The 11,126-nt window shown below is 49.0% G+C and overlaps 1 protein-coding gene across 1 annotated transcript; it reads right to left on the bottom strand.

The window, feature by feature from the left end:
• Positions 1–783: 783 nt before the first annotated feature.
• Positions 784–4,482, bottom strand: LOC112895722 (receptor-like protein kinase 5). The gene is made up of 2 exons (XM_025963722.1): positions 1,833–4,482; positions 784–1,699 (listed from the first exon to the last, which is right to left on the bottom strand). Exons 1-2 carry the CDS (start codon positions 4,480–4,482, stop codon positions 1,299–1,301), a joined length of 3,051 nt encoding a protein of 1,016 aa, XP_025819507.1. The 3' UTR covers positions 784–1,298.
• Positions 4,483–11,126: the final 6,644 nt, after the last annotated feature.

Raw genomic sequence — 11,126 nt, 5'->3', positions numbered from 1 at the left:
AATGGACAAGTACATCAGCAATACTTGAAGGCAATAATATTGTGTACGGTTCGGATTCAAAGGCTACGCACTGAGTTACTGCTATCAGTTGCTAACATGAAAAAGCTTAGGGTGATGAAAAAAAATGATAAAATGGGACGAGATCTATTTATAGATTGTAACTTGCGCACCATTCTAGTCTGAATGTTTGATTTAGCACACCGATACTTTCATTTTCAACTAATTATCCCTTCAGTGGCAGGCGGTGTGTCTATGGTAGCATGTGCAACTTGAGAAAGGAAGGCAGTGTCACGACTCACGAGCGGCGTTGGGGAAGCTGTACCTGTACGTACGTACGTCTTCCACAGGTAGCGTGGTGTTACGGGCGACGACGTTGGTGAAGATCGACCGATCCTACCACTCGATCGGCCGCCGGTCAGATTCAAACGCCTGCATGCTTCGGGCCGGCGCGCGCATGCGGAGGACATCGCCAAGCACGAGCGGCAACGCTTTTGTTTTTGGCTTGGATCGAGGCACCTCACGTGTTGCGAAGCAGCACCCACAGGCCACGGATCATCGTCAGTCAACTTGCCTTGCTCAACCTTGTTTGCCTCCTCTTATCCTGTATCAATCCTAAAGGCAAAACAGAAAAGAAACAAGGACGCATACAGTGGTCTTATCTTGGATTGTCAGTCGGATGATTTTATTTCAAGTTTTGGCTCACTTTCCGGATCAACGATGTACTGATGTGTGTTGTATTTAAGAGAAACGAAAATTTGAATCATACAGCCCATATTTGCAACCAAATGTGCAGGTGCAGCAGTGACACATTGAAAGAAAACTGAAAACAAGTAACGAAACCAATAAAAAACGGAGAGACTAAAAAAAGAACGAAGCAAATCACTGAGTAACTAATGTACATTTTTTTTTGAAATAGTGACTGGATTTATCGAGCGATCAAGAAAAGGAAACTGAAAACTCAATAATGAAATACTGAAAACAACACTATGGCCCGTGTTCTCACGATCCACTTGTGGGGAGGTTGGCCCAAATGCGAAAACCAGTGTAACCAGGCAAACATTCTATCCGGCCCAGCCCGTTTTACGGACCCGTGGTTTGAACTCCCTTTTCTCAATGGATATCATAGACACAGACACACAGTCGAAAGTAACTGAACCCATGGAAGCGTATGCCTCGTTTGCCGAAGCAATGAGAGATGAGGCATGGAGACTGTGATGTGTGATCACCTCAGCTTGCGATTTTGCCAAAGCCGTTGGAGGAGGCCTCACTGCCTGAGTGCTGCTGTACCTGGCCACACGTCATACCATACACTCGAAAGAATCAACGCCGCACACGTCTTTGGCAGAGTGGTCGTCGTCGTCGTCGTCAACGGCCATCTGACTCCGGCCACACTGGAGGAGCCGGCGGAGGACCTCGCTCATCGGCGGCCTCGACGACGGGTCCTCGCCGGTGCAGGCCACCCCGAGCTCCAACACGGCCACCATGTCGTCCAGGTACGCCGGGTCCAGGATCTCACCGTCGACCAGCTGGTCCGCGCACGGCTCGCTGCTCTCGTACCGCTTGGACGCCCACTTCACCAGGCAGCTGCCGGACTCCGTGCCGCCGTCCTCCGGACCCCGCCCGGTGGCGAGCTCCAGCAGCACGACGCCGAAGCTGTACACGTCCACCTTCTCGCTCACCTTGGCCCTGCTCACGTACTCTGCGATCGAGCCAAACATAAGATCGAACACGAACGGCTCAAGTCAGGCGAGAGTCGTCAGAAACTCACGGTTCACACATGGAAAACTTTTCGTCAACGTCGGCTTGACGGCCGGCAAGAAGCTACTACATACCTGGAGCAATGTATCCGAATGTCCCGCAGATGCCCGATGTCGGCTCGGATTCGCCGGCCCTGGCGAGGATCCGGGCGAGCCCGAAGTCGGCGATCTTGGCTCCGAACCCGCGGTCGAGCAAGATGTTGCTGCACTTGACGTCGCGGTGGATGACCGGCCTCGTGAAGCCGTGGTGCATGTAGCTGAGGCCCCTGGCCACGTCGACGGCGATGCTCAGCCTGGTGGGCCAGCCCAGCGGCGGCCCGCGCTTGCGGCGCCGGTGCAGCCACCGGTCCAGGCTGCCGTTCTCCATGTACTCGTAGACGAGCAGCTTCGTGTCGTCGCCGCCGGAGATGCAGCAAAGCAGGTCGACGATGTTGCCGTGTCGGAGGCCGCCCAGCGACGCCACCTCCGCCTCGAACTCCTTGTCGAGGTTGGCGTCCGCCTTCCCGGCGTTCCCGATCTTCTTCACGGCCACCGTCGGGTGGCCACCAGCCTCGTCGCCGCCGTCTTTCGCTGCTGATTTCTGGCTGCCCAGATGGATGCGGTAGACCTTCCCTGACCCACCTCTCCCGATCAAATTCTCTTCCCGGATGTTGCTGAGTACGTCGTGCTCGGTAAAATCCAGAGCTCTGAATGGCGTCATCTTCCACGATGTGACATCCTGCCGGCCTTTCTTGCGCCAGTGCATGATGCACCCAACACCAGCTGCGACGAAGCCAAAGAGAGCAAAGCTTGATATTTTAACTGAGAGAATGATCTTTCTCCTAGAGTTACGGCCGCCGCCTCCGGAGCACGTCTGTAGGGGTAGGGCGGAGCTTGATTCGACGCACAGGTCAGGGTTGTCAAGGAAGCTGTCGTAGTACGCCGGGATCTGCAGTGAGGCTGGTACCTCTCCGGTGAGCTGATTATACGAGAGATTCAGGAAGGAGATATGGTTATTGTTGGTGAAGTCCTCTGGGATGCCACCGGTGAGCTGGTTCTTGGAGAGATCGAGCACGATGAGCATCGGGAGCAATCCGATCTCTGCCGGGATCGCTCCTGTTATCTGGTTGCTGCTGAGATTGAGGTAATTGAGCCTCTCAAGGGCTCCCATGGACGTTGGTATGGATCCACTAATCTGGTTCCCGGCAAGGTTGAGATCAATGAGGTTTGCAAGCTTTGTCATGTTCGCAGGTACATGGGAGAACCAATTGCTCTCTGCATCGAACCAACGCAGGCCGGTTGCTGATTCCGGTATCGCGCCAGAGAATCTGTTGTTCCCAATCTCAATCCGTGTGAGGTTAGAGGACAGAGTGCTAGGTAGAAAACCGGTGAAGTTGTTGTTCTGTATCTCAACGGTGGTCAGCTTGGGGAACGCCGACCATACCTTCTCCGGGAACTCGCCGGTGAAGTGGTTGTCCTGCAGCATGATGTTGTCCAGCGTGTCGCACGCCTCCAGGAACGGCGGGAACACGCCGGAGAAATTGTTGTTGAACAGCACGATGTCGTAGAGCTTCTTGTTGGAGCAGAGGGTGCCCGGGACCTCGCCGGTGAGGAAGTTGTTGCTCACCTCTAGGTTGCCGAGTGGCGAGTGCTTCCCGAGCTCTGGCGGGAGGGGGCCTGATAGCCTGTTGTTGAATAGCCGGATGTCCACGAGGTTTGGGAGCAGCCCGATGCTCGACGGAATCACCCCGGTGAATTTGTTGTAGTATAAGTAGAGGAGTGTCAAGTTCTTCATCTTGCCGATGGCATTTGGTATTGTTCCGGTGAGCCAGTTCGCCGACAGGTCAAGCTGGCGCATGCTGACGGCGGTGACCCCGGGCCCAATCCCACCGGTGAAGCTGTTGTCATAAAGGTACAGGAACTCCAGCTTCTGAAGCTTCCAAACCCAGGCCGGAATTTCGCCGCCGAGCTTATTGTCGTACAAAGCCAACGTGGTCAGCTCAGTGAGCGAGGAGAGTCTGTCGGGGATGCCGCCAGTCAGGTTCATATCTGACAGCCACAATATCTTCAGATTCTTCAACTTGCCGAATTCAACAGGGATAGGCCCCGGTGAAAACGGGTTGGTTGCCAGAGTTAGCGTCTCGAGCTTGGTGAGGTTGCCGATGGCCGAGCCCCGGTAGCTGCCGTTGAAGCTGTTTGTGTCAAGAACCAGCGACTTGAGCTTGGGGAACTGGGCAATTGCCAGCGGCACACTGCCGCTGAAACCATTGCTTGACAGGTTGAGGTGCTCCATGCTCAGCGACAGCTTGTTGATGTCAGTCGGGAGGACGCCGGAGAAGAAATTGTTCGACAGGTCGAGGTACTGAAGTGACGAGCAGCCATGGAGTGCTGCCGCCGGGAAATCGCCGGTGAGGTTGTTGTAGGAGAGGTCTAGATACGCCAGGTTCTTGAGGCTGCAGATGGAGGCAGGGATCGGATGGGATAGGTTGAAATTTTGGAAGGCCAGGGCGATCACTTGGCCGTTGTCGTTGCAGGTAACCCCAGCCCATTCACAGTGAGTGAAAGAAGCAGAGGCGGTGGTGTTGCTACGGTTGTTGTTCCATCCGCTGAGTGCAGTAGGGTTGCCCCAATCTCTCTCGATGGTCAAGAGAGTTAGGAGCTCGGCGTCGTTGGGCTGCGCTGCATCAGAATCGGAAGTGAGGAACAGGGTGATGAGGAGCAGCGCGAGAAAGGTGGGCTCGGCCATTGTGAACGGGAGAGGCTTGCAGCAGTGTTGGTTTGGACTCTTGATAGTACTTCGATGCTCATAGACGAACGTGATGTACAGTAGACTTTGTTTGGGTGGTAGCTATCTGGTTTTACCGTGTTACCTCCGGCTAGAAAAATGAGGCGGCCACCCCTCAAACGGGTCAATAGCCAAGTCTACTATCTACTGCTTCCCCGACTTTAGTTGCTGACAAGGGCAAGAGAAGGTGAAGTCTAGACGTTACATCAAGAACAAATTTCTAGGAACTACTATGTACACTCACCCTCGCATAATTGTCTTTAGGGGATGCTAACTATCAGCCGAGAGATATTCAAGCATCTTACAATCGATCGATCGAGTGGCGACTTAACTTCTTGGTGCGAACCTTTCGTCCTATCCCAGCATCGAGTGGCGACTTAAATTCAGTTTACATCCTTGAAACTAAAAATAAATAAATTATCTTTTAATCTTCAACTATAAAAAAATCAGTCCAACTGTTGAAACCAGAAAAATTTGATCCTTTGATAGGTTCAAAGGAGGTTTTTCATTTTGTGAAAATTTAAAATATTTAATTTTAAATTAAAAAATATATAAATAATTTATTTTAAATTTAAATAATATGAAACAGGTGCCAGCACTTTTTTTAAAGATGTAACCTATCTATTGGTACTCAACTTGTCAGTTATTTGGATCCAACTTTTTCATATATGTAATATTTTTTTGTTTCTAGTTATGTCTATTATTTTTTAATATATAAGATTCAAGTAGAGTAACAACAGATAGGTTATATTTTCAAAAAAATTTTGGTACTAGTTTTATATTTTTCTGATTTAAAATGAATCAACTTTGATTTTTAAGATCTAACTCTAATTTTTTATTTTTTAAAAAACCATCTTTAAAACCGTCCATTTAAAACCGTTCAAAGGGTTAAATTTGTCCGGTTTTAATAGTTTGATAGTCTTTGTATCAGGTATTGTAGTTAATGGTTGAAAATTGAATTTTTGTATAGTCCGTGGGTGTAAATTGAATTTTTTGTCTTTCGCCATTGTACGCGGTTAGTGATATCTCCGCTACGCTTCGCCGCCCCACCTCTGCATTTGCCTTCTTTTGTTGGGCAGTTATGCACCCTATAGCGTCAGTCCTCTAAGCGAGTGGTAGCCAAAATCCTGATTCATTACTTTATTGACATCGCAACATAAGTGTTCACCTTTCAGACTTTTTGGGATAAAAAAAAGTGTGTTATTTTAAAGAAGGAAACTGGTTAATTGGCTCTATGCTCTGGAGTCTATATTAAAAGAAATGGCTGAACACCCTATATATGTAGTTGTGCAAGGTATTTCCAAAGTAACATTTTAGCCATTCTGATCGAGGTACCAAGAGGCAAGACAAGTTACAGCATGTAGCTGCAAGATGTATGAACCTTCTTCTTTTTGCAAGCAGAGGAGTTACGAAACTATGAGTGATTTTAAATTTTATTTCAACCATGAAAAAACTCTAGGTAGCTGGTTTTGCCGTGTAAATTCCTCTAGACAAAGGAGCTAGCTGGCCACCTGAAAACGCCGCCGCCATTTTGTCTCCCATCTCCCTTGTTGATTTAATGAAAGGATGGCGACAGGGCAAACTCTCCTACACACAACTACAGTCTACACTGAGTGTCCTGTCGTCACAGAACACTTACAGCTGCTACCTCTTGGTAGAAAACTACAAATGAGAAAGACCGCCATCAATATCAACCGTGGACTGTGAAGTCAAACGATGCTTGAGAGGCTTCACTATCCTGTCCAACTTCTCCAGGTCTTCGTCAGTTTTTTTTCAAATACGCAGAGAGCTGTGCATCATTGTATTAAGAAGAAGAGAAACAAAGTAAAGCATCTTGCCACGACCCCGAGTACAAATTTGCGCTATTTACGCAAAAGCCAACAATCTAGAGAACTAAGGCTAATCACAGTAGGGGTTTCACGGCGAGTTTCATGGTATTAATTACCATGACACATCAGCATTTTTGATGATGTGGCACTGATTTAATGAGGGAAGAGAAGGAACCAGTTTCATCCCTATGACACTCTGCTAACTCGTTTCCAAGACGTTGAAAATGGCGTGAAACGACCACTGTGATCGCCGTTGTTTCATGGGGGATCCCGTGCGCCAATAGATCAACTAGCATTTAATTACACTGGTTAGTTTTGGATACAGTAAAATAAAACTCTCCATTGAGGCATAGTGTTTCATTCATCCCCCAAACTGATGTGGCGTTCTTGTAAACAGAGATATGAAATCTCCCATTGTGATTAGCCTAAGGAACTAGGAGATTACTCGCAGAACAGACGACCGAGGTGTAAAATCAGAGGCGCAATAGATGGGAAACACCGAGTCCTAGCTTGGGTTTACGGTGAGCTGCGTGTTGATTGAATGATCCGAGAAAGAGCCTCTCGGGTGGCTTACATAGGCACCGTGTACAAGAGATAACAATCAAGATCCTAACAGCTATGAAGTTGTTACAACAGACATATTCAGGCTAACTAACCTACAACAGATTACAGCTATCTCCTATAGCCATCTCGATCTTGTTTGTTCAGATTCCTTTATCTACATGACACCAACAACTCGTGATCTTCATACTCTTTAACAGCTCCCTCAGTCATAACCGTGCTGAGGTTAAGATTGGTCTTGAAGATCTACAGTAACCCGACAGATAGTGCTTTTGTAAAGCCGTCCGCTACTTGATCACCAGAAGGCACATATTCAATCTCCAACAGTTTTTCAAGGACTCTTTCTCTCACAAAGTGATAGTCTACTTCAATATGTTTGGTCCTGGCATGAAATACGGGGTTAGCAGATAAATACTTAGCACCAATATTATCACAACAAAGTTTGGCAGCCTGTGGACTTGTAACCCTTAACTCCCGAAGTAGAGTTTGTATCCACATAACTTCTACTATTGCATTTGCTAATGCCTTGTATTCTGATTCAGTACTAGATCTCGAAACTGTAGGCTGTTTTCGTGCACTCCATGGAACCAAATTGGACCCAAGAAAGACAGCAAATCCACTGATAGACTTTCTATCATCTACACATCCTGTCCAGTCTGCATCTGAAAAGGCACTCACCAAAGTAGATATTGACCTCTGTATTTTGAGTCCTAACTAAACACATTGTTTCACATACCTCTCAAAATTCTTTTTACTGCCGCCCAGTGCACAGTTGTAGGAGCATGAAGAAATTGACATATTTTATTAACTGAGAAGGTGATGTCAGGCCGGGTGAGAGTCAAATACTGTAAAGCTCCTACAACTCTTCTATAATGTGATGCATCATTTGGCCCCAGGAGAGATCCTTCATGTAAAGATAATTTTTCACTTGTGGATAAAGGTGTACTCACAGGTTTACAATCTGTCATACCAACTCTTTTGAGGAGATCTGAAGCATATTTTTCTTGTGTCAACATAATGCCATCTCGCACTTTGTTCACTTCTATTCCCATAAAGTAGTGAAGATCTCCAAGGTCCTTGAGAGCAAACTTCCCTTTTAGATCCTGCAACAATGTTGTAGTTGCCTTATCCGTAGAGCTAGCAACTATTATATCATCAACATAGACAAGCACAAACATAGATATGTTGCCTTTACTATAAATGAACAGAGAGGTATCAGCTTTCGACGCTTGAAATCCAAGTGATAAAATCTTGACACTGAGTCGAGAGTACCATGCTCGAGGCGCTTGTTTCAAACCATACAATGCTTTGTCAAGCTTACAAATATATCCGGGTTTAGTTATATCAACAAATCCAGGAGGTTGTTCCATATAAACTTCCTCCTCCAATATCCCATGCAGAAAAGCATTTTGTACATCTAGTTGCCTTAGGCTCTGTCAGACCCGGGGCCACCGGGCTGGGCACGTTACGAAGTTTAAGAGATTAAGCCCGTCTTATCTCTTATTCATTTTGTTTATCTCTTATTTATCCCGTTTAAATAGGAGATAGAGCTAACCAATACGGAGAGGATCTACTCGAGATCAGTTCTGGTGTGATCCCTCGGTGGGGGTTGGTTAGCATCTTTGTAACTCTGACCTCTCGGATATATAAGGGAGGTCAGGGACCCCCCTCAAAAAAAGAGATCATTAGGTCAATCTACACCAAAGAGAATACAAACCACCATACAGGATGTAGGGTGTTACGCTCCGCGCGGCCCGAACCTGTCTAAAGTCTTGTGTTCTTTGCACCTTCGAGTTCCTGATCTCGGCGTCTCCTCACCCAAAACTTACCACCTTGGGTATATCCCTCGGTGGGCAGCCGGTTAAACACCGACAGCTGGCGCACCAGGTAGGGGAGCGCGTCGAAGATCCGCCGGCGAGCTCGATGGCATCTTTCAATTTCATCAGGTCAGTTCCCTCTCAGGGTATGACATTTGTCTTTGGCTCGTGGGTTTGCATCGCAGATGGTGCGGGCAAATTTCGGCGATTCCTCGTCGACATGACGCCGAAAACCGTCGCTGCGGATCCTCGTAGCGGCCTCGACAAGTTCGTCGACGAGCTCGACAATTTGCCGCTCCATGCTTCCGCGGCACAGGTCGAGATGGAATCTGTTCCAAACTCGACTTCTTCTGGTGTCGTGACAACTTCCCCTGGTTTGGACTTGTTCCAATCTAGGGATTCGCATGGTCGGACTCAACCCGGCTTGTGCGAACCGGCCACTGATCTTCAGGAGGCCAACGCATCTGGATCCCTCTCCATGTTAGAGAAGGATTTGGACCTGCTGCTCCGGGACGGAAATCCTGAAGCCACCGCGTGTCGGGAGGCTTCGGGTTGTTCTGGTCCCGGTGATTTGGTGATCACCTCCTCGCTGAAGGGGCACATTGTGCATTGGAGGGGCATGATGCTCTCCAATCTACTCGAAGCAGAGAGCCGGCTTGTGGCTCACCTCGAGCCATTGCCCTTCCAAGAGGGCAGGCCATTGGCCACCGCGGCGGAGGGGTCGACAGAGCTAGTCGACGAAAGTTCTCATGAGTTTTCCTCCCGCCAGGTGCTAATGGCCGAAGAAGGCGAGGACGGTGGGGACTTTCTGTAACATCCCAATTTTCATCACTTTGAAGAAGATGCAAGGCAACTCTCTAAGATCCTTAGCCACTAAGCAATAGTGAGATATTTCCAAGGCAACTCTCTAGATCCTTAGCCCCTAAGCAATAGTGAGATATTTCCAAGGCAACTCTCTAACTCCTTAGCCCCTAAGCAAGAATAAAATATTTTCAAGGATCCTTCTCCACTAAGCAAGGGGGGAGATATTTTCCATGGAAGACTCTAGAAATAGTAATAAATAAAATTTTGAAAATGTTAAGATATTTTGGAATTCTCTAGAAGGAGGACACTTGTCCTAATACCATGGCTTCCCTTGACCTATAAATAGAGCCCCCCCTCCTTGCCATGACATCCACCCATGAGCAAGGTAGATAGGTTGTGGTAGGGCTAGGAGGGTTAGTGCTGGACTAGCCACTCAAAGGCGCGTGTTCCTTCGGGACTTTGCCGCTCCAATAAGGTAAGTGTTTTTATAAGCGTTAGTCTCCTAGTTAAACTTAAGTACTTAAGTATATAAGTTGTGATTCAAAAGGACCCGGTGCACTAAGTAACCAGAAGCCTCTCAAGTCACCGCACCACGCCCTAATTCTCAGATAATCATAACAGCGCCTACTTCCTTCGCAATAACTTCATCATCCCCTGGAAACCACAAAGTACTCACACCATTGACCTTGGAATAAACCGTCATGCACAGTGCCGGCCGAGATATTTTCCGCCGCGCACGCTCGCTCTCGCCCGCGCCCGCGCGACACGCCGGCCCCACGACGGGACCGCGCACTGCCGCCGGCACCGCGCCATGCCGCCCACCTCCGTGGCCCCACGACGGGACCGCACACTGCCGCCGGCACCACGCCGTGCCGCCCACCTCCGCGTCCCCACCTCGCCCACGCCGCTGCAGCGTCCTCGCCCGCTTTGCCACCTCGACGCTCGCGTCTTCAGTGCTGCCACTGTTTGAGCTGACGGCGAGCTGCCGCAGCCCACGCCGTCGCCCGTCCCCATGCGACGCCGCTGCTACTCCCCTCGCCTATAAAAGGAGCAAGGCCGTGACGAACTCCATCACCAGCCCAAGCACACCGAGCCGCTTCACTCCGCTAACCACTCCCCACGAGCCCAGCTCACTCACGAGACGAAGCCCCAACAGTTGACCCTATTCCTCGAGCTGTTGCACGCCAAGGTGAGATGGCAGGCAGCCCCGACCATTAACTCCACAATACTAATAAAGACCCAAAACATCCACCAGGCCGTGAGCACCTAACCCAAATCATTCTATTTACCAACCAAAACTATAAACCCAATATCTCCCTCATATCAATTCCTATTGTCATTTCCATTTGAGCTTGTTTTATAGCTTGCTTGTGTTTGTTTGCCGGTTGTGCCGTCTCCGCCCGTAGATCACGGAGTGACCGAGGAGGAGCCTGCCAGGGAGCCAGAAGACCCATACCGCGAGCAGGAAGCCGCCACCGACGACACGTACGTAAGCGAAGGCAAGTTTCATCGACCCCTACGTGAGCGGTTGCATCCATGTGAGGACGTCTAGTTGTAGCTCTGGTTTAGGATCGATTACATATACCGGTGCTTG

This window comes from Panicum hallii, chromosome 1 (genome assembly GCF_002211085.1).
Source record: "Panicum hallii strain FIL2 chromosome 1, PHallii_v3.1, whole genome shotgun sequence".
Taxonomy (NCBI): Eukaryota; Viridiplantae; Streptophyta; class Magnoliopsida; order Poales; family Poaceae; genus Panicum; species Panicum hallii.
This window is presented reverse-complemented; position numbering and strand designations above follow the sequence as displayed.